The following is a 21,275-nucleotide window of genomic DNA, read 5'->3' on the forward strand; positions in this document are numbered from 1 at the left end:
TTAGAGACCAAGTTGTTAATATGGGCTTTAAATGAAAGCTCCTGATCAAGAGTAAAACCCAAGTACTTGTAATTTAAGACCTGCTCTATAGGGTTTCCATTTGATGTTACAATATTTGGAATATTTTCCAGTAGCACCCTTGAATGAGAGAAAACCATTACCTTGCTTTTATCTGTATTTAAAACCAATTTAAGATCAAATAAGCGAGCCTGGATGACATCAAAAGCAGCTTGTAAAAACTCAAAAGCCTGAGTGATGGAGGTTGAACAGCAATAAATAATGGTGTCGTCTGCATAAAAATGGTACATTGCATTTGACAAATTATTACAAAGATTATTTATGTAGATAGAAAATAAAATGGGCCCCAGCACTGAGCCTTGTGGAACGCCCTTGGTAATGTCCAGTAATGAAGAGGTGATCCCAGCCACCTGTACACATTGTGTTCTGCTGGAGAGATAGTCTGTGAACCAAGCAGCTGCATTTTTAGATAATCCAATGTGATGAAGGGCTTGAATTAACAGACTGTGGTCTACTGTGTCAAATGCTTTTGACAAATCAATAAATAGGGCGACACAATATTTCTTGCCGTCTACAGCCTCGATTAAATCATTGAAGACCTTAAGAGCAGCTGTAATAGTGCTATGCTGTTTTCTAAAACCAGATTGAAATGGAGATAAAATATTGTTTGATTCTAAAAAATCCTCTAGCTGGTTACTGATGATCTTCTCAAACAATTTTGCTAAAATGCATAATTTAGAAATTGGTCTGTAATTATTTATATTTGTGGGTTCACCCCCTTTTAGCAGGGGAAGAACAAAGGCCGATTTCCAGATTTTTGGAATGCTTTTACTTGTTAGACTTAGGTTAAAAATATGCGAGAGGCTCAGCAACAAAATCAGCAGCCAATTTTAAGAAAAAGGGTTCAATTTGGTCAGGTCCTGCTGCTTTAGTTGTGTCCAGGCTCTTTAGTGCACTGTTTACCTCGGATCAATCAATCAATCATAATATATTAACTAACACATTATAGCGTTATGGCATCAGAGGGTTTGTCTTTAACTAGGTAAGAAGCTACTTAAACACAGAGCAATACATGAAGCAGCTAGGTGAACACAATACAGCTGTAAACATATGTTGCCGCATACTCTAGGGATCAATACTGGAACCAAAATTGTTCAATCTCTATTTATATGAAATTTGTAACGTTATAAATGACTTAAACTTAGTATTGTTTGTACACTGTAAAAACTGTTGCCCAGATCTAACTCAATAAAAATAAGGCAACATTTTCCAAGCAATTTTTGTTAGTTTAGTCAACTAATTGGTATTTTGAGTAAGTAGAACTTAATAATATGCATTTCGATTTATGCAAAAAGATTAAGTTGCGTTTACAGAAAAAGCCAACAAATTGAGTAAAATCAATGTAAAAAACATCAGCATATTAAACACACAAGACTTAATTAAAATAAGTAACATTTAAATGAAAAAATAATTTGTGTACTCAATTTTATTAATTTTGACCAACTTACCCTTTCTTTGTTTTGGAAATGGAAACTGCTTAAAATAATTACTTAGAATAATAATAAAAAATCAAGACATACCAAATTCCAACCTTTATTAAATCCTTATCATATAAAAACAGTGGCAATGAGCTGGACAGTATGAACAGTCAACATCCATATTTAGTGCATAGAATGCATGACCTCAACTTTTTAAAGTGCTGTATAGAACACCTTCACAGTAGTTTTCTTTTTTTAACCATATACATATTATTAAAACATTTTCACAAGCCATATCCAAACCGTGTCAATAAGCTGGAGAATATTAACAGTCAAGAACATCAGTATACGGTATAACTCGGTTGGTAGAGCGGCCGTGCCAGCAACTTGAGGGTTGCAGGTTCGATCCCCGCTTCCGCCATCCTAGTCACTGCCGTTGTGTCCTTGGGCAAGACACATTACCCACCTGCTCCCAGTGCCACCCACACTGGTTTAAAATGTAACTTAGATATTGGGTTTCACAATGTAAAGCGCTTTGAGTCATTTGAGAAAAAGCGCTATATAAATGTAATTCACTTCACTTATTTAGTGCATAAAAGAATGCATGACCTCAGCATCTCAAGTTTTACTTAGAACCTTTACAGTACAGTTTCTTGCTAAAACAATTTAACATTAAGATTATCTGTACTTCTGTAACAATTCACAAGCAGAACACCTTCACCATAGTGTCTTTCAGTGTGTATATTTTGAAACATTTTAACTTAAACAACTCACAGATCCCTCCTTCTGACCAGCTGGAGCTTCACAGTGGAGCAATTTAGTGTGTATAAAACATAAAAAAAACTTAATTTACACACCAGAAACGATGACCTGGAGCTTTGTATAAAACCTGAACAGGACAAACCGTTACAACATTCTGAAGAATTCCACTCAATGAACAATGTATAATGATTTTGAGCAGACACAAGAAAATAGCTGTTCAAAAGTGCAAGCTGACAGTCATGGCTCACTGCCTAAGCTAGAAGCTTGTTTTTGAGAGTCATGAATTTGGGGGTTGGTTTTGGGCGCAGTGTGTCGAGTCCCACAAAAAGTCTTTGAAACACCTCAAATGTTTTGGAAAGTTTGGATGGATACTCAAGATTAAGTGCATACGTAAACCCCAGAAGTAGGCAGCATGCTTTGGCTAGGTTTCCAAGATGAGTAAAGACTGGTACTCCCTCAATGATGATTCCTACTGCATTTGGCTCACGACAGATGTAGATGCTCATATTCTTCATTTCCAGGTCCTCATGAACAGTGGTCTCTGCAGTTCCCTTTGAGATACAAAAACAGTAATTTAAAAAAACAAACATCTAATTTTATATTTAATATAAGTTGTGTGATTTAATCCAGATAATGATTACTTTTGTGAAGACCATTTTGAAAACTTTTGAATTCTAATTTGAGATCTTGTACATTAAACTTGTTACAATAGATGCATTTCCAGCCACATGCTTTTTATTGGCATTTTTAATTTGCATATAAAAAACCTGAATAGAACCACCAGAAATTAAAACAAACAAACAAACAGTAATATGTTATATATATCTATAGAGTAAATGTTTTAATGCTTGTTTAAGGGGAGTATTTTTTGTTTGCATTGTTTTTTTTAGGGCAAACAGAAACACAAGACAGAAAAGCATCACTCTGTGGTGCTATGCTAATTGGCTATCCTGGGGTTCCTGCCAACTAGCTGCATGCTCGACCTCCACCTGACAACTGCTGGTTCAGTCAGTTCACATAAGTAAACCAAATTTAAGCTTGTACATCAGACTGATCCAAACCTGCTTTTAAACAATACTTACACAGTAGTCAGAGATTAGCTCCTGTCCACTCTCTCCCATGTACTCTATGAGGCATCTCAGAGTCACATCTCTATTCATCACTGCAGAGGCACTTGGGTCCTAGAGTTAATAGAAGAATAATAAATAAATGAATTTTGTTGGCAATTTTACTCCAAATCTGTGATATCGTTATTAGAGCATGATTACAGATTCAGTTGTAAACGTTTAAACCACTTTTAACCCACCTGTATCAGTTCCATTAACAAGTTCTTGATGCGCTGACCAGTCACTCCACCTTTTGCACTGAACAGCTCCAGGAGTTTTGGAGTGTACCTGTCCAGCTGGGACATAAGTGTTGATTCCAGTGGAACAGCAGTGTACCTTCGGAACTCTTCATTAATCTGTAAGACAGCAAATGTTGACCGTTACTGATATTAAGGGTTTCAGTATACATTTTCAGGCAAAAAGTGAGTCTAGTATGTCATGTCCAAGTCACAATGGAAACTTGGTCAGGAAAAATAGAATGATAAATCATTTACCTGGAATGGTTTGAAGAGGGCAGGCCATCTTTCCTTAAATTCTGCCAGCAGGAGACTTGGCAACAACTTCCTGTCTTCTCCAACTGTATACGTTCTGGCCATCATATCATTGGTGCTCCTGGCACAGTCCTTTTACACAGAGGGCAGGTGAATGAAGGACTTACTTGAGGTGAGTTGAGGAATTTGACTTCTGGGTGGTATCTTGACAGATGAGAGCGAAGGGAACTCCAGCATTTAAAAGAGCATGGGCAACCTATATGAATGCAAGGGAAGGCATGGCTGTGTCCAAAGGTCGCATGGTGCAGTCTGTAATGCTTTAAAAAATCACTCTTGGTTGGCACAACAGTGCTGCACAATTTACAGGGCCATCCCATCTGTCATTGTAGAGAGCGAGAGAAAAGAAGACAAGTTATGGTTCATGTCTAACGTCTTGGATGTATAAACCTGATGAGAGCCCTTTATATATGTTTTTTTTTACACCCTAATATACTCAATTGCAGTGTTTCCTCTGGATTTTTTTGGAGCTGCGGTGGTCTAAGTTGGTAACCTACAACAGTAGGGTGGTCCGGGGGCATGCCCCCACTGAAGAACATTTTGAAAAATGACCCTTTAAATCAGGGGTCCCCAAACTTTTTGACTCGGCGGCCGCATTGGGTTAAAAAAATTTGGCCGGGGGCCAGGCTGTGTGTATATATATATATATATATATATATATATATATATATATATATATATATATATATATATATATATATATATATATATATATATATATATATATATATATATATATATATATTTACATTGTCTTTATAATCCGTTTTGTCATTTAACATCAATTAACATTGATGTTCATCAACATTTAACATTGTCACATTATCGATGGGAAAATTCATTTTTAGACAATATGATTTGCCTGAGCGACTAGGAGACACCAAGAGTAACAAGTGGTAGAAAATGGATTAGAAAGGGAAGATTAAAAAAAAAAAAAAAAATTAAAAACATTTGTGGGACGGATTTTGGATGCTGGGGGGGCCGGATCCGGCCCGCGGGTCGTAGTTTGGGGAGCCCTGCTTTAAATAGTGACTACTGGTGAGATTTTTTTGGGGGGGGGAATGTTGAGATTGAGACTTACACAATGAGTGTTATTCTTTCAAGAGTAGTGTTTTGCCTAAGAGTGTGCATGGACAGCAGGTCTGAGGGGAGCTATCTAGCTAGCTGCTAGCAACTTTTAATGTAAGCTAGTGAAGCAGCTTTAATGTGGCTGCTTATAAACTGGAGAATAAAATATTAAACTACCACGCTAATAAAACGCTAATTATAAACTGCACAGCTATAACAATGTTTGGTTGAAGTTAATGAGCTGTTGGCGGTAAGAGCAAATTCGAAATGGCGGTCGGCGGGAAAAGTAGCAAACTAAATATAACGTTGAGCCATGCTTTTGAAAATGTATACATTTCAATCCTGGCAAATACTGACTTTTAACAATATAAATTGTTACTTACATGAGTGATGAGTCCGGTAAAGTGTTTTCCTTGGGCTCCGTGAAGAGACGTGTCTGGGCTTGTTCTTCCACAGCTGCATGCAGGTGGGCGGGGCCTGACGTTTTAGGTCTGATATAAACCTTTGAACTGAGTTTTGCTAAATCAATTTATGTTGGAAGTCCAATAAAATTAATTTTATCACATAAAAAATTAAGTTACGAAAATATTCACACTTTTTACTCAAAAACTATAAAAATAAAAATAAATTGATTTATTGGAATAAATATACTTTTAAAAATAAAGTAAAATGGACAATACCACTGAAAGAGTTTTTACAGTGTAAATGACATAACCACATTTTGTTAAGTAGAGAACACAATCCGGATCAGGACCAAGATCTAATCTAATCCTATTTTGGACATGAAAGCTTCATGAAAAGGTGCCCATAACTTTTTGAGTTATTTTGCTACCTATGGAACAGACTAACCAATGGCAAACTTTTTAAAACATTACCCTTAATTTTTCAGTTTTCTTTGAGCCATATTGAGCCATGTATGCTGGAGGTGGGAGTCTATGTTTAATCTGGTGTTGATCTAAATTAAGATTGCTCAACCTTAGCGGAAATCTGTGCTCTCCTGAGTGCCATTCTAGCTTGAACTGAAATCGACCACAGCCACACAAAAGAAAACTGCACTGATCAGATTTTAAAGGGGGTATACGGACTGGAGACACAGCAGATATTTCAATTTGTGTTCGTCTCGGCACCAAGCTTCAGCGACACCTTGTCCTTTATAATAGGCTGTGAGAAATGTGATTGGACAAGCATGGTAGAAGCGGATGGAGCTGCGTAGCGATGGCTCTCTCTGCGCTCAGAGTAATTAATATCTGCTGCAGCATCAGCAACGCCTGCCTCTGATGGATGCCTCTATAACATCCGCCGTTCTGGATTATGATTGTAGTGATAGCTGACAGTTAAAATTACGATTCTGAGTTTTTACACTGCGAAAAAAAAAACTTCAATACACACAAATCTGTACTTCAAATAACTTTACACCAAAGAAAAAAAAACATCAATAATGAATGAAAAGTAATAACGGCCACTATGTGAAAATACTGTGTAATCTCCAGGGGTGTCGGAATTAGAGCGGAAGTGGAAATGTTGTAATGTTGGCCTCAAGCACAGGTGGGCTCCTCTGGTTTTGTAAAATTTGAATATTTTCAATACGTATTTTATGGAAGAAAAAAAAAAAAAAGCAGATATAAAATGAATATAGTCAGGAAAGTTCAATAATACGGTTGCATGAATCAAATTAGGAACAACTAACAACCTACACCCCCTTATTAAACATGCTAAATGGTTTGTTCCACCCACAAACACAGCATGGAACACTTTACTCAACACAAATGTCAAAATGTCATCAAAGTTCACCTTTAAGCATTCACACACAGCACACATATTTTGGAACGAGAATTCAGTGATAGAAGAAAGGTGAATCTATAATACCGGTAAATATAATACGTAAATATATGTGGGCACCTGGAAGAAAGTAATGTATATGTTTCGCTTTTGCATCTCATTGCACATAACTGTGGTGTGGTGTGGTGTGAAAGAATTGTCTGTCTGTAACTTCCCCTTGCCTTTCCTTATACTCACCACTAGTCGGCGACCCACAGCCACTGATCATGTCATTTACTACTACTACAATTATTTTCATAAAACTAAACTTTTTCGCAGCTTGTCTTTGTTTGAGTACCGTATTTTTCGCACTATAAGGCGCACCTTCAATGAATGGCATATTTCAAAACGTTGTTCATATATAAGGCACACCGGATTATAAGGCGCACCTATGCATCCATTAGATGGAGCTGCGCTAAAGGGAATGTCAACAAAACAGTCAGATAGGTCAGTCAAACTTTATTAATAGATTACAAACCAGCGTTCTGACAACTCTGTTCACTCCCAAAATTAATAAACAGCTGTTTTATTATTTTCCCCGAGGTAAAGTCAGTAATGTGGTGTTTTGTTTATCTTTTAACAACAGCAAGGTATAACATGTAGTGCAACATTTATATCACATAGTGGAGGGGAACTTTTCCCTGATTCAATAAACATGTAAACAACAGTGATACTGTTACGGTAAATCAAACATTAGTGCAATCACAATATAGTAACACTCGAAATAGTGCATAGTAATAACAATATATCAATAACTCAACGTTGCTCAAACGTTAATGTCACACAACACAACACACAAAATAAACATGTAAAGCTCATTTTATGAAGTTATTCCTCATCCACAAATCCCTCAAATTCTTCTTCTTCAGTGTCCGAATTAAACAGTTGGGCGGATACGGCATCCAACATGCCCGGCTCCGTCTCGTCGAAGTCGTCATTAATGGAGTCAGTGTCGCTGCTGCTCTATTCCCGTGTTCTACTGCGTGACTGATCGTCTTAAATTTAAACTCTGCATCTTAAGCGTGTCTCTTAATAGGAGCCATTTTGAGGTCTTTACATAAACAAACAAATGGAAATGAAACGGCATGCCTCGCGCAGTCATATATCCTAGCATGCACCGCACGCTTCTTCTTCTTCTACAGGGGAGGCTGCTTACCGTAGAAGAAGAACTTCTTCTTCTACGGGGGGAATTTAAGTTGGCGGCTGCTTACCGTAGAAAAAGAAGCGCTTCTTCTTCTACGGGGGAAAAAGAAGTTGGCGGCTGCTTACCGTAGTTGCGAGACCTAAACTTTATGAAAATGAAGTTTAGGTTTGTTGTGGCTCAATATTGGTCCATATATAAGGCGCAACGGAATATAAGGCGAGACAAAATTGGAGGTTTTTAGGTGCGCCTTATAGTGCGGAAAATACGGTAACTCTGATTGATTGATCGAAATAGCCAATCTCAGACCAAGCCATCAATTCACTATACACCATAAAACATTAACACAGTGTTGTGTCATATGATTGTGTTTTAAGGTGATACATTTGTGAAATGAAAAACACAAAATATAAAACATGGTGTTTACTTTTTGATATCAATATAAAACACAAAACAGTTTGACTAATGAAGATAAAGTCTAATAAACTAGCTTTGTTCTTCTTTAACAATACCATGTGTTTCAGCTCAACAGTTAGGCCAACAAAAATAAACACGAGTGGTACCTCTCACATCTAGTACACAATCTTCACAGCCTGCGTTTAATTCGAAGAGATGACAAACATTTTAGCTAGTGTTGTATTTATTTGAACACTGACAAAGAGTGAGCATCCCAGTAAACAAACGGCTAAACTTTATAAATAAGCTCCCAACACATTGTCTGCTGCATGTTTCCTCACGTCATTACTGCTGAGGCACAGCAGCAGGACGGTGTGTTGAGAAAATGAAAGCAACATCAAATATTTTTCTTCAACACGGTATACTTTTAGCATGGGACAAATGCGTCTGACTCCAATATTGTCCACACCTGTCATCACCTAATAGCAGCAGTGCGCTCTTGAACGCACGCTGAGACTACAAGGAAATGAAGCGAGGGAAAATTAAGGTAAATGAAGCGCTCGGCTCCACTTACTCCGAGAGGAACTCTACGGAGCAAAGTTTGTGTAATTGCTTTCCGCCATGTTTCAAGCCAAATGACACAAGTGCGCATGTGCCGGCGCTGCTGTGACTCTGTTTCCAGGAAGTAAGCAATGTTGCCTGAAATTCATTAATAAATGACAGGTTTTCGGTAAATAAACATTTAAATGTTATTACTAACCATCTGAAATTTTACCGCGGTTTATCGTTATATCGTTCACCGATACATCTCTATACAGAAGACACTACGCAATTTAAACCAATCAGAAACAGCGTAAGGCAGGTCTTGGCGTCTGTCTTTCGCGCGCCTCAGCTGTATGTTGTTTCTGATTGGTTTAAATTGCGTGGTGTCTTTTGTGGTTGTTTAAATGTAGGCACACCTCGGATACGCACACGGCGAATGTGTTACATGCACGCACTTCTGAATGCGCGTGCAGAAGTTGTATTACACGCTCACGAATCTGGATGCGCCCACTCAAATCGTACACGGCATAATCATCACAAAAGTTATGTGTAAAAAAAGACAACCAACAGAGTGTTCCTGCTCCTCGCAGATCATAGATACAGATTCTATAACACGCATGCACTTCTGAATGTGCACGCATGAGTTGTATTACACGCTCACGAATCCGGATGCGAGCGCTCAAATCTTACACGGCAGAAGTGTCGCAAAAGTCACGTGAGTGTAAACAGCCTATCGAGGGTTATTTCTGATTAGGGACAGACAGACAATTTCAAACACACGTACGCAGATCTAAATACACACACTCACATTGATATATAGACACACAAATTAGTACACACGCATCACACAGATTGAGATAGACGTTTGCAAATAATTTTGCTACAATAAAAATTCCATAATTGTTCTAACCTTTTTAACTGAACGCTAACTTTACTCTTTCAACAGTCTGTTGTCTAAATTACCGAGTTAACAGAGCTACATAAACAGAGCAGACATGAGCACCCGACTGCAGATGTGTAATGGAATTTATTATATCTCCCGATCTAACTCCGCTTACCGGAAATTATGAACTCCCTCCAGAACCCAGTTAAGGTACAAAAATGTATTCAATGAAAAAAGTGATGCCGTTAAATATTTTTTTGCTTTGTCAAGCCTTTTCTTTTGTGTGGTGCAGCCTATGTTAGTCACCTCTTTTACTCTCCCCCGTCCCTTGGCAAGTTTCACTGCAATAAGGCGCTTTTGGTAGCCATCCACAAGATTGTGGTTGAATTTTTGACCACTCCTCATGACAAAATTGATGCAGTTCAGCTAAATTTGCTGGTTTTCTGACATGGACTTGTTTCTTCAGTATTGTCCACACGTTTAACCCTTGTGTAATGTTCATATTATTGTTACTCAGCCAGTGTTTGTGGGTCTGATGGACCCGTTGCATTTTGTGGCTTTGAATGCCTCACAATCAAACACTTTTATGTTAAAATACTGAACAGATGTTTACCTTATCCAAATAAACATCTGTTCAGTATTTTAACATAAAAGTGTTTGATTGTGAGGCATTCAAAGCCACAAAATGCAATGGGTCCATCAGACCCACAAACGCTGGCTGAGTAACAACAATATGAATGTTGCATGGAAAATTTCTCTGCCAGTGTCTGCATCCCACAGGGATTCTTCATTTGTGTTTCTGCACCTGCGGTTCCCACACAAGGTTGCAACATTGTTTGTCAACACTGTCTGCTCTCATTTTCTCGCACATTTGACCCTCTGATGTTCTGTGTACCTACACTCTGTCCTCCTCCTGTCTAGACCTGCTGTGTGTGTGTGTGTGTGTGTATGTGTGTGTGTGTGTGTGTGTGTGTGTGTGTGTGTGTGTGTGTGTGTGTGTGTGTGTGTGTGTGTGTGTGTGTGTGTGTGTGTGTGTGTGTGCGTGGGTGCGTGTGGTACACAGAACATCAATTTCCACACTTCTATTAGCCCCAGGTCCAGTGGACCCGGACATCTTATATTTAATAGAAATGTGTAGGGGGCTCCTCTCTGAGCTGCCACCTTACCGTGGTAGAGGAGTTTGCGTGTCCCAATGATCCTAGGAGCTATGTTGTCCGGGCTTTATGCCCCCTGGTAGGGTCTCCCAAGACAAACTGGTCCTAGGTGAGGGATCAGACAAAGAGCAGCTCGAAGACCTCAATGAGAAATAAAAACTATGGACCCAGATTTCCCTCGCCCGGACGCGGGTCACCGGGGCCCCCCTCTGGAGCCAGGCCCGGAGGTGGGGCACGATGGCGAGCGCCTGGTGGCCGGGTCTGTCCCCATGGGGCCCGGCCGGGCACAGCCCGAAGAGGCAACGTGGGTTACCCCTCCAATGGGCTCACCACCCATAGCAGGGGTCATAGAGGTCGGGTGCGATGTGAGCTGGGCGGAAGCCGAAGGCAGGGCACTTGGCGGTCCGATCCTCGGCTACAGAAGCTAGCTCTTGGGACGTGGAACGTCACCTCGCTGGGGGGGAAGGAGCCTGAGCTAGTGCGCGAGGTGGAGAAGTTCCGACTAGACATAGTCGGACTCACTTCGACGCACAGCAAGGGCTCTGGAACCAGTTCTCTCGAGAGGGGCTGGACTCTCTTCTACTCTGGCGTTGCCGGCAGTGAGAGGCGACGGGCTGGGGTGGCAATTCTTGTTGCCCCCCGGCTCAGAGCCTGCATGTTGGAGTTCAACCCGGTGGACGAGAGGGTAGCTTCCCTCCGCCTTTGGGTGGGGGGACGGGTCCTGACTGTTGTTTGTGCTTATGCACCAAACGGCAGTTCAGAGTACCGACCCTTTTTGGATGCACTCGAGGGAGTACTGGAAAGTGCTCCCCCGGGTGATACCCTCGTTCTACTGGGGGACTTCAACGCTCATGTTGGCAGCGACAGTGAAACCTGGAGCGGCGTGATTGGGAAGAATGGCTGCCCGGATCTGAACCCGAGCGGTGTTTTGTTATTGGACTTTTGTGCCCGTCACAGATTGTCCATAATGAACACCATGTTCAAACATAAGGGTGTCCATATGTGCACTTGGCACCAGGACACCCTAGGCCGCAGTTCCATGATCGACTTTGTAGTTGTGTCGTCGGATTTGCGGCCTCATGTTTTGGACACTCGGGTGAAGATAAATAAATAAATAATGATGAATGGGTTATACTTGTATAGCGCTTTTCTACCTTCAAGGTACTCAAAGCGCTTTGACAGTATTTCCACATTTAACCATTCACACACACATTCACACACTGATGGCGGGAGCTGCCATGAAAGGCGCTAACCAGCAGCCATCAGAGGCAAAGGGTGAAGTGTCTGGGCGGAGCTTTCTACCGATCACCACCTGGTGGTGAGTTGGCTGCGATGGTGGGGGAGGATGCCGGACAGACCTGGCAGGCCCAAACGCATTATGAGGGTTTGCTGGGAACGTCTGGCAGAGTCTCCTGTCAGAGAGAGTTTCAATTCCCACCTCCGGAAGAACTTTGAAGATGTCACGAGGGAGGTGCTGGACATTGAGTCCGAATGGACCATGTTCCGCACCTCTATTGTCGAGGCGGCTGATTGGAGCTGTGGCCGCAAGGTAGTTGGTGCCTGTCGTGGCGGTAATCCTAGAACCCGTTGGTGGACACCGGCGGTGAGGGGTGCCGTCAAGCTGAAGAAGGAGTCCTATCGGGTTCTTTTGGCTCATAGGACTCCTGAAGCAGCGGACAGGTACCGACAGGCCAAGCGGTGTGCGGCTTCGGCGGTCGCGGAGGCAAAAACTCGGACATGGGAGGAGTTCGGGGAAGCCTTGGAAAACGACTTCCGGACGGCTTCGAAGCGATTCTGGACCACCATCCGCCGCCTCAGGAAGGGGAAGCAGTGCACTATCAACACCGTGTACGGTGAGGATGGTGTTCTGCTGACCTCGACTGCGGATGTTGTGGATCGGTGGAGGGAATACTTCGAAGACCTCCTCAATCCCACCAACACGTCTTCCTATGAGGAAGCAGTGCCTGGGGAATCTGTGGTGGGCTTTCCTATTTCTGGGGCTGAGGTTGCTGAGGTAGTTAAAAAGCTCCGCGGTGGCAAAGCCCCGGGGGTGGATGAGATCCGCCCGGAGTTCCTTAAGGCTCTGGATGCTGTGGGGCTGTCTTGGTTGACAAGACTCTGCAGCATCGCATGGACATCGGGGGCGGTACCTCTGGATTGGCAGACCGGGGTGGTGGTTCCTCTCTTTAAGAAGGGGAACCGGAGGGTGTGTTCTAACTATCGTGGGATCACACTCCTCAGCCTTCCCGGTAAGGTCTATTCAGGTGTGCTGGAGAGGAGGCTACGCCGGATAGTCGAACCTCGGATTCAGGAGGAACAGTGTGGTTTTCGTCCTGGTCGTGGAACTGTGGACCAGCTCTATACTCTCGGCAGGGTCCTTGAGGGTGCATGGGAGTTTGCCCAACCAGTCTACATGTGTTTTGTGGACTTGGAGAAGGCATTCGACCGTGTCCCTCGGGAAGTCCTGTGGGGAGTGCTCAGAGAGTATGGGGTATCGGACTGTCTGATTGTGGCGGTTTGCTCCCTGTATGATCAGTGCCAGAGTTTGGTCCGCATTGCCGGCAGTAAGTCGGACACGTTTCCAGTGAGGGTTGGACTCCGCCAAGGCTGCCCTTTGTCACCGATTCTGTTCATAACTTTTATGGACAGAATTTCTAGGCGCAGTCAAGGCGTTGAGGGGATCTGGTTTGGTGGCTGCAGGATTAGGTCTCTGCTTTTTGCAGATGATGTGGTCCTGATGGCTTCATCTGGCCAGGATCTTCAGCTCTCGCTGGATCGGTTCGCAGCTGAGTGTGAAGCGACTGGGATGAGAATCAGCACCTCCAAGTCCGAATCCATGGTTCTCGCCCGGAAAAGGGTGGAGTGCCATCTCCGGGTTGCAGAGGAGACCCTGCCCCAAGTGGAGGAGTTCAAGTACCTCGGAGTCTTGTTCACGAGTGAGGGAAGAGTGGATCGTGAGATCGACAGGCGGATCGGTGCGGCGTCTTCAGTAATGCGGACGCTGTATCGATCCGTTGTGGTGAAGAAGGAGCTGAGCCGGAAGGCAAAGCTCTCAATTTACCGGTCGATCTACGTTCCCATCCTCACCTATGGTCATGAGCTTTGGGTTATGACCGAAAGGACAAGATCACGGGTACAAGCGGCCGGAATTAGTTTCCTCCGCCGGGTGGCGGGGCTCTCCCTTAGAGATAGGGTGAGAAGCTCTGCCATCCGGGGGGAGCTCAAAGTAAAGCCGCTGCTCCTCCACATTGAGAGGAGCCAGATGAGGTGGTTCGGGCATCTGGTCAGGATGCCACCCGAACGCCTCCCTAGGGAGGTGTTTAGGGCACGTCCGACCGGTAGGAGGCCACGGGGAAGACCCAGGACACGTTGGGAAGACTATGTCTCCCGGCTGGCCTGGGAACGCCTCGGGATACCCCGGGAGGAGCTGGACGAAGTGGCTGGGGAGAGGGAAGTATGGGCTTCCCTGCTTAAGCTGCTGCCCCCGCGACCCGACCTCGGATAAGCGGAAGAAGATGGATGGATGGATGGATGTGTAGGGGGGTGTATGGTGTGTGGTCATTAAATATGTATTCTGATATATGTTCTTCACAGAAAATGAGCCAAAGTCAGTGAATCTCAGTTTGAAAAAATAATTAATTGTATAATTTTTCTAATAATAAAAAATGAAAATAACCACACAAGGATTAAGTCAGGACTTTGGAAAGGCCATTCTAAAACCTTAATTCTAGCTTGATTTAGCCATTCCTTTACCACTTTTGACGTGTGTTTGGGGTCATTATCCTGTTGGAACACCCAACTGCGCCCAAGACCCAACCTACAGGCTCATGATTTTAGGTTGTACTGAAGAATTTAGAGGTCATCCTCCTTTTTCATTGTCCCATTTACTCTCTTTAAAGCACCAGTTCCATTGGCAGCAAAACAGGCCCAGCGCATAATAGTACCACTACCATGCTTGACGGTAGGTATGGTGTTCCTGGGATTAAAGGCCTCACCTTTTCTCCTCCAAACATATTGCTGGGTATTGTGGCCAAACAGCTCAATTTTGTTTCATCTGACATCACATGGACAAAGATAAGACCTTCTGGAAGAAAGTTCTGTGGTCAGGAGTCTTGAGTATGGGGTCCCAGAATTGGGTGCTTTGCACCTGCTAATCCCTTTCAGTTGGAACTGGGCTTCAATGAGCTGTAACTGCGGGTGTAGGCTGTTCAGCAATGGTTGGTCACCTTAATCGCCGCCGAGAAGAGAGCACTGACATTAGTCGTGTCGTAGGCATTGTGCCGCGCTGTTCCGGCTGTTGTCGTTCGACATCAATCACATCAAAGTGTCACCGATGGCGAGATGTGTTATTGATGAGACAGGAGTCGGAAATGAAATGCATCAACAGTTTTACACTCCACTTAACATAAAACGCAGGCACGTAAACAATGGCTACATTGGCATTGAAACTTGAATTTCCCCTTGGCGAATATCTACTGTGATAACCATGACACAATAAAAATATTTAGGCTGAAAAAACGTTGTAGAGTGAAGAAAATTCAAAGTGTGAAGTACTGAGGGACGACTTTATATTCAAAAATACACTGCCAGTATTGGGTCTTTTTAATCAAAAGGGTGATTAATATATGTAATTTTCTTTCACTGTGATACAATTCTTTATGAATTTATGAATGGAAGTTAGGTATCCTGCTTAAAGATTGACATGCTTGGATGATTCGGCGCCCTTTTATACCAGGGGTGCAAATTATATTGCCACCTAATTTGATGGAACTGAATTTCAAGCCTTTAAAATGACTTATGAGAATGACTTAATTGCAGTGACTTTCTATTATGAATAACACATAAGAAATGAGGCCAGAAAGCTTCCTCCATTATGTTATTTAATGCTACTGGTTAATAAGCATATCTAAAACAAATAAACCGCACCGTATTAAATTTTACAAGCGTCTCCATCTGTGCCAACAAAAATGTGTTTGATTCAAATTCAAAAGCTTCGGAGCTCTTTTTTCCCTCCTCATCTTTTAAATAGGACACCTACAGTATTTTACCCACACGCTGGCAACTACAGTATGTGTCATCTTGCCTAATGTTGACGTGAGTCATTCGTGCATGCATGTCAGCTATGTACTTTAGATGCATGAGTTTATCTAACCATAAATGTAGTTCAAAATGTAAACAAAATGTACATAGTTGATTATATAGCTATATATTTATTTGTATTTATTTATTTGCACATTGTTGTGTGCATACTGTATGGTTTGGAATTTTGTTGCAGCATTTTTTTTGTTTGTGTGGGTTTGGGCACAAGTCAACACAATAGCAGTCATTTTTAAAACCCCACCGGCTGAGATTGAATCACTTTTCTTGTGGAATGAAGGTTGACCTTTTAGTCCAAGTGATTTGATACTTTGACCTCCTCTGCAAAAGGAATCAGTAACTTAAAGACGTAAGCCGTGCATCTGTTTCCTGTGGTCCGAAATTTCCACTGGCTAATCCCCTCAACAGCCCATGCAGTCAAGCTATTATTTGTAATAGCTAAATAATCAGACTTTATGGCCCGGCATCTAGCGAAATGGAAGCAGCACAAAATGTAATACTTGTGGAATTGGTTCTACAAGTTTAGCCCGCGGCTTTACCACGGCATGCTCAATAGGGATGTAAATGCTTCTAAGATAATAGCAATAACTAGGTTCATTGGAGCTAGTGATAAACGACGAATTGAATGGATGACCCAGGGGCAGTGTGCTTCGTCCCTGTGGCTTGGCGATTTGCTGCTGGGAGAAGGCCTGTTTCATTAGTGCGGGGAACCAATGACTTGTGTAAAAGAAAAACATAAGTCAGTAAATTAAAACAAGCGATAAAGGCACTTTTACGAGCCTTTTATGGCCATTAGGAATTTAAGGCTATTTTCCCTTGAGGTTAATTTCAGAGGCAGACATTTTTAATACCATGTTATACGTCTCATAAAATTGAGTTTTGTTCTCCTAAATGAGTAGCCAAAATGAAAGCTGATCTTTTGTACAATTTAACACTCATTGGCTTATACTTGATGCATGCAAAGACGACGTAAAAATGTATGCCTACCCATCTTTAAAGGGGGGTCTTCATTTTTTGAGGGAATTTTGCATATCGTTCACGATCATAATGAAAGACATGACGATGGATGGATTTTTTTTTAATGCATTCTAAATATTAAATAAATGCAATCAACAAAAGAGCCTATGGGAGCGGTTTAATTCTGCCTACAGAACCCCTAAAAAAACCACCTCCATTAGGGTTTTATATACATGATGTAAGTACATATGTAATGTAGTAACAAGCACATTTGTATTAACATTTAATAATTACGAATTTTGATCGTTTTAATCAGCATCTTTTTTTTATTTCTTCATCCCTGATTTCTGTCACTGCAGACTTCATGAGAGCCAACAAACATATTAAAACATCACTTACTGTCCAAGGTCTGCTGTCATTAGCATGCCAACTGATAGGATGTTCATACATTCCTATTTAGGTGAAGAATGACTCATAATCTTTGCAAAGAATAAGGGTGGGTGGGGTCGTCCTCACCAGTTCCAGGTCCTTGATGATCTCAGGGCATTCAATTGATCGCAACTGGACTGTTTGGTTTGTCTTAGAAGACGTTTCGCCTCTCATCCGAGTAGGCTTCATCAGTTCGTGCTCATAGACTTAGATTGGTCAGATCTATATGGCTGTCAAACTGTCCTAACTTGTCGGATTATATCCTCAGCCCTCTACTTTTCAGCTCAGGGGCATGATTTATGATCTAAAATAAACTTACAAGGAGCAGGAAAGTGAGGAAACAGCAGACCACTCGATGATGTGGTCTGTTTGACAATTTGCTCACGCATTTGTTCACAAAGTGGTGACTCTCGCCCCATCCTTGTTTGTGAATGACTGAGCATTTCATGGAAGCTGTTTTTATACCCAATCATGGCACCTATCTGTTCCCAGTTAGCCTGTTCACCTGTTCACCCGTGGGATGCTCCAAATAGTTGGTCTGCGTTAGCGCTTATAATAATAACATCACTAACTCTTGGTTAATATTTAAGTCACAAAATGTAAATTGAGTATTGTGGTGCTTATTGAATGGTTATTTATCTGATTTTATAGGCGGAATAGTGGAGCTCCCTTTGGCTCCGCTGTAAGCTGACTTTTATTTACGTTTTTTTAAATATTTGAAATTGATTTTTTTTTTTTAATTCCATCCGTCATCATGTCTTTCATAGTGATTGTGAACAATAGGCAAAACATTTTTTAAAGTGCAGTTCCCCTTTAAGATTAGGCTTCTTTTGTGCATGTATACAGGCACACGTGTCAGAATCTATAGCAAACACTACACAACGTCTCAGCATGGCGAATATAACACCAATAGAGGACTAGCAATTCTACATGATAATTGTGTTAATGTTTCAAAGCCTCAATCTGGGTCATGTAAGTTCATGGTGGTGCGTCAAAATACAGTGGTACCTCTTCTTAGGAGCACAATGCCTTCCTTGACCGAACTCGTAACTCAAAACACTCCTTTCTCAAAGCATTCCAGCTCATTGAAATGAATTTGAATCAATTTAATCTGTGCATGGCCCTAACAAAACACCACCATTTTCACACGTAACATGCCTTTTAGAAAGTGAAACAAAATTTTAGACAAAAAATACTGTTTGAAAAATACTACAGTAGAACGTACAACAAACAACTACAGTATTTTTTTGAAATAATGTAATAATATTGTTCAGCACTTGCCTTGAGGACCGAACTAATGCGGTTTCTCCTTTGGGCTGCTTGTTTGTCCTGTGTTGTCAAGTCCGCTTACTATAAGCGACATGTTTTCACAGAGCTGGATGCATGTTTCTCTTGTGACATCGAGCAACACTATCTCCGTTGCATAACAGTAGAAACCAGAAAATCGTACGTGTTCCATGTATTTGAGTGATGGACCGGAGGAAACAGTTGACAATAAGCAATATGTATGTCTGTATATCAAAGGTGTAATGCTTGACTGTGCAGTCTGTTGAGTCAGAACGAGACAAAAGAAATCACAACAAATCAACTGCTGCTTCTAAATATTTTTATAGATCAATGTTTGTCATTTGTGGCTGCATATCGTAGAGGCTGGCTGCAGATTGTGTGATGCAGATGTTATGGCAGGACTTACTCTGTGGGTAGGCTGCTAACCAGAAGCACATGTTTTCTGTTCAAGCTATGAGTGCACTTTTGTGCATGATGTCACTAAGATGTCATATCAAAACAACACTAAATTAAAGTGCACTTTTGGTACAGAACGCCATGGCAGTATTTTAAAACGAATAAAGTGCACTTTTGTGCATGATGTCGCACAAGATATTTCAAAAACTGTAAAATAAAAATGAGCTGCATAATAGGAAATCACATGTCCTTCGCTATGTGGTAGGTTATTGCGGACGTTATCTCCTTCTGTTGTAGACTATTTTTTTCATATTGTGTTGATCTGGAAATGGAAGAAGCAGCCAGGCTCAATTGTGTCAGTGCTGGTTGCTTGGGCATTTTGTTGGTGTGGCACCGGCCGAGATGTTGACATGCAGAGTTTCAAACATTCTTCATTCTCTAGCGGGTGACTTTTCAAATGATGCTACAAATTAGTAGTGCTGCTACTTTTTGTAGCAAAACTTTTGCCGCATACTTGACATATTATGGTTGTCTGTTCAACATATTCCCGCTTGAAGCCAAACCACCGCCAGACGATGGACCTCGTGCAGTTTTTCTTGGGAATTAATTATTTTTCCTCCATTCGTTACCAGATTCGCACCTTCTCTCTCTTGTGTTATCACTTGCACCGCTCCGCTAGCACCACCTGTCACAGCAAACCTTACCCATGCTGCTACCTCTCTGCTTGGCGAGGGCGTATGACGTTGCACGCGCGACAGTACGTGACGTATGTAACAAGGTGCGCTTGTTTTATGTTTCTGTGGGAAGGAGAGACAAGACAGAGTGAGAAAAGCGCACAGCTAAAAGCAACTGCGTGAGAACTCGAATACTCACGATATACTCATTTTCTACATTGCACAGAGACAAACCCGCGATATATCGAGTATATTTGATATATTGCCCAGCCCTATGTGCAGTGATAACATAACATTTAGATTGTTACTGTGACTGACTTACTCAGTAAAATGACATAAAAACTAAACAGAAATGAAAGACGGTCGGCAAGAAGTTGAAAGGAGACTTTTTTATTGCAAGTCGATCCGACATCAAAACATGTCAAGACACTTACTCCAACCAATCACAGACTTTTCCAGCTTCAAAATAAAATTGCTACACTATACATCCAGTTTTACTATATTTACAAAATAAAAATGTCTTACGTTACGATCATGCATTGTCAATGGGGATGAGCACCGGACCTGGTACTTTTTTGGCATAGACCGAAAACAGCCGGAACTACCGGGCACCGATTCACATTAGATCCAGCGGTGCCATGTTTCGGTGCCTGGGTTGCACGCGACGTCACGTCTGTTTGAATTAGCATTTGCGAGTGGTGAGTACTTGCTAACTCTTGAGAGGAATACAAGCGATTTCGAAGCGGACATGCTCTTAGTAATCTTGCAACCCATCATTGTTTCATGACAAAAACCCAACCATGTCAAATAGAAAACGCTCCAAAGTGTGGCTCGTCTTTTCCAAATGCGATGCCGATGCAGATTACACTCTCTGCAATATTTGTGACGTACAAATCAAGGGAAGTGGCTGGAATACTTCCAACACAGGATTTGTCTCATGGCTGAAGAGTGCAGCCAAGTTAGATGTGCGGCTGCAACTCCTGCATTTGGCACCTTTAGCGACTTGGCTACAGCCAACAACACGTGGGAAGAAATAGCGCGAACATTTGGTGATGATAATAGCGACATCATCTTCCTCTACGTCTCCTCCAGGTAAAAAGCCTACTGTATAAGAATATGTTAGCTTTGCATTTTAACTTACAATAGTTATCATAATAAGCTTGGTTCCTCATACTGTACTTTGTAATGTTAATGTAATGTTTTTGCTTCAATTTCATTTGTAGTTTTATCCTTTTGGAAAAAAAAAAATATATATATTTTTTTACTCCATCCTCTTGTGCTCATTTATTTTTAACCTATTGCCTCCATGGACCCCCAGCACATATTTTCCAGTCGGAAAAAGAAAGAAGTACATGAGGTTGGGTTTTATTTTGTGCAATACTAAGAAAATAACACTGCATTGTTGTAGTTAAGCGTTTTTATGTTGAATACATTTGCAAAACAATTGCAAATATGTTACTATACAAATAATTGGATATTGTTTTGATATATTTGATGATTGATCGAAAAAGAAAACAAAA

The 21,275-nt window shown here is 41.6% G+C and overlaps 2 protein-coding genes across 8 annotated transcripts in view; one reads left to right on the plus strand and one right to left on the minus strand.

Annotated features, from left to right (window-relative positions):
• Nucleotides 1–21,275, plus strand: part of LOC133650613 (seizure protein 6-like) — a 322,692-nt gene that overhangs the window by 214,180 nt on the left and 87,237 nt on the right. The window lies entirely within an intron of this gene.
• LOC133650614 (uncharacterized) lies at nucleotides 1,616–5,455 on the minus strand. Its single transcript, XM_062048076.1, has 5 exons — nucleotides 5,364–5,455; nucleotides 3,859–4,232; nucleotides 3,565–3,720; nucleotides 3,341–3,439; nucleotides 1,616–2,809 (listed from the first exon to the last, which is right to left on the minus strand). The coding sequence occupies exons 2-5, from the start codon at nucleotides 3,961–3,963 to the stop codon at nucleotides 2,510–2,512; spliced, it is 660 nt and encodes a 219-aa protein (XP_061904060.1). The 5' UTR covers nucleotides 3,964–4,232; nucleotides 5,364–5,455; the 3' UTR covers nucleotides 1,616–2,509.

Source organism: Entelurus aequoreus, linkage group LG05, assembly GCF_033978785.1.
Source record: "Entelurus aequoreus isolate RoL-2023_Sb linkage group LG05, RoL_Eaeq_v1.1, whole genome shotgun sequence".
In the NCBI taxonomy this organism is placed as follows: Eukaryota; Metazoa; Chordata; class Actinopteri; order Syngnathiformes; family Syngnathidae; genus Entelurus; species Entelurus aequoreus.

Coding starts and splice junctions, on each gene's coding strand:
- LOC133650614 (XM_062048076.1), bottom strand. CDS start 3,963: ATGATGGCCAGAACGTATACAGTTGGAGAAGACAGGAAGTTGTTGCCA. Junction 3,721..3,858: donor CCCTCTTCAAACCATTCCAG/GTAAATGATTTA, acceptor GCTGTCTTACAG/ATTAATGAAGAGTTCCGAAG. Junction 2,810..3,340: donor AGCTAATCTCTGACTACTGT/GTAAGTATTGTT, acceptor TGTATCTCAAAG/GGAACTGCAGAGACCACTGT.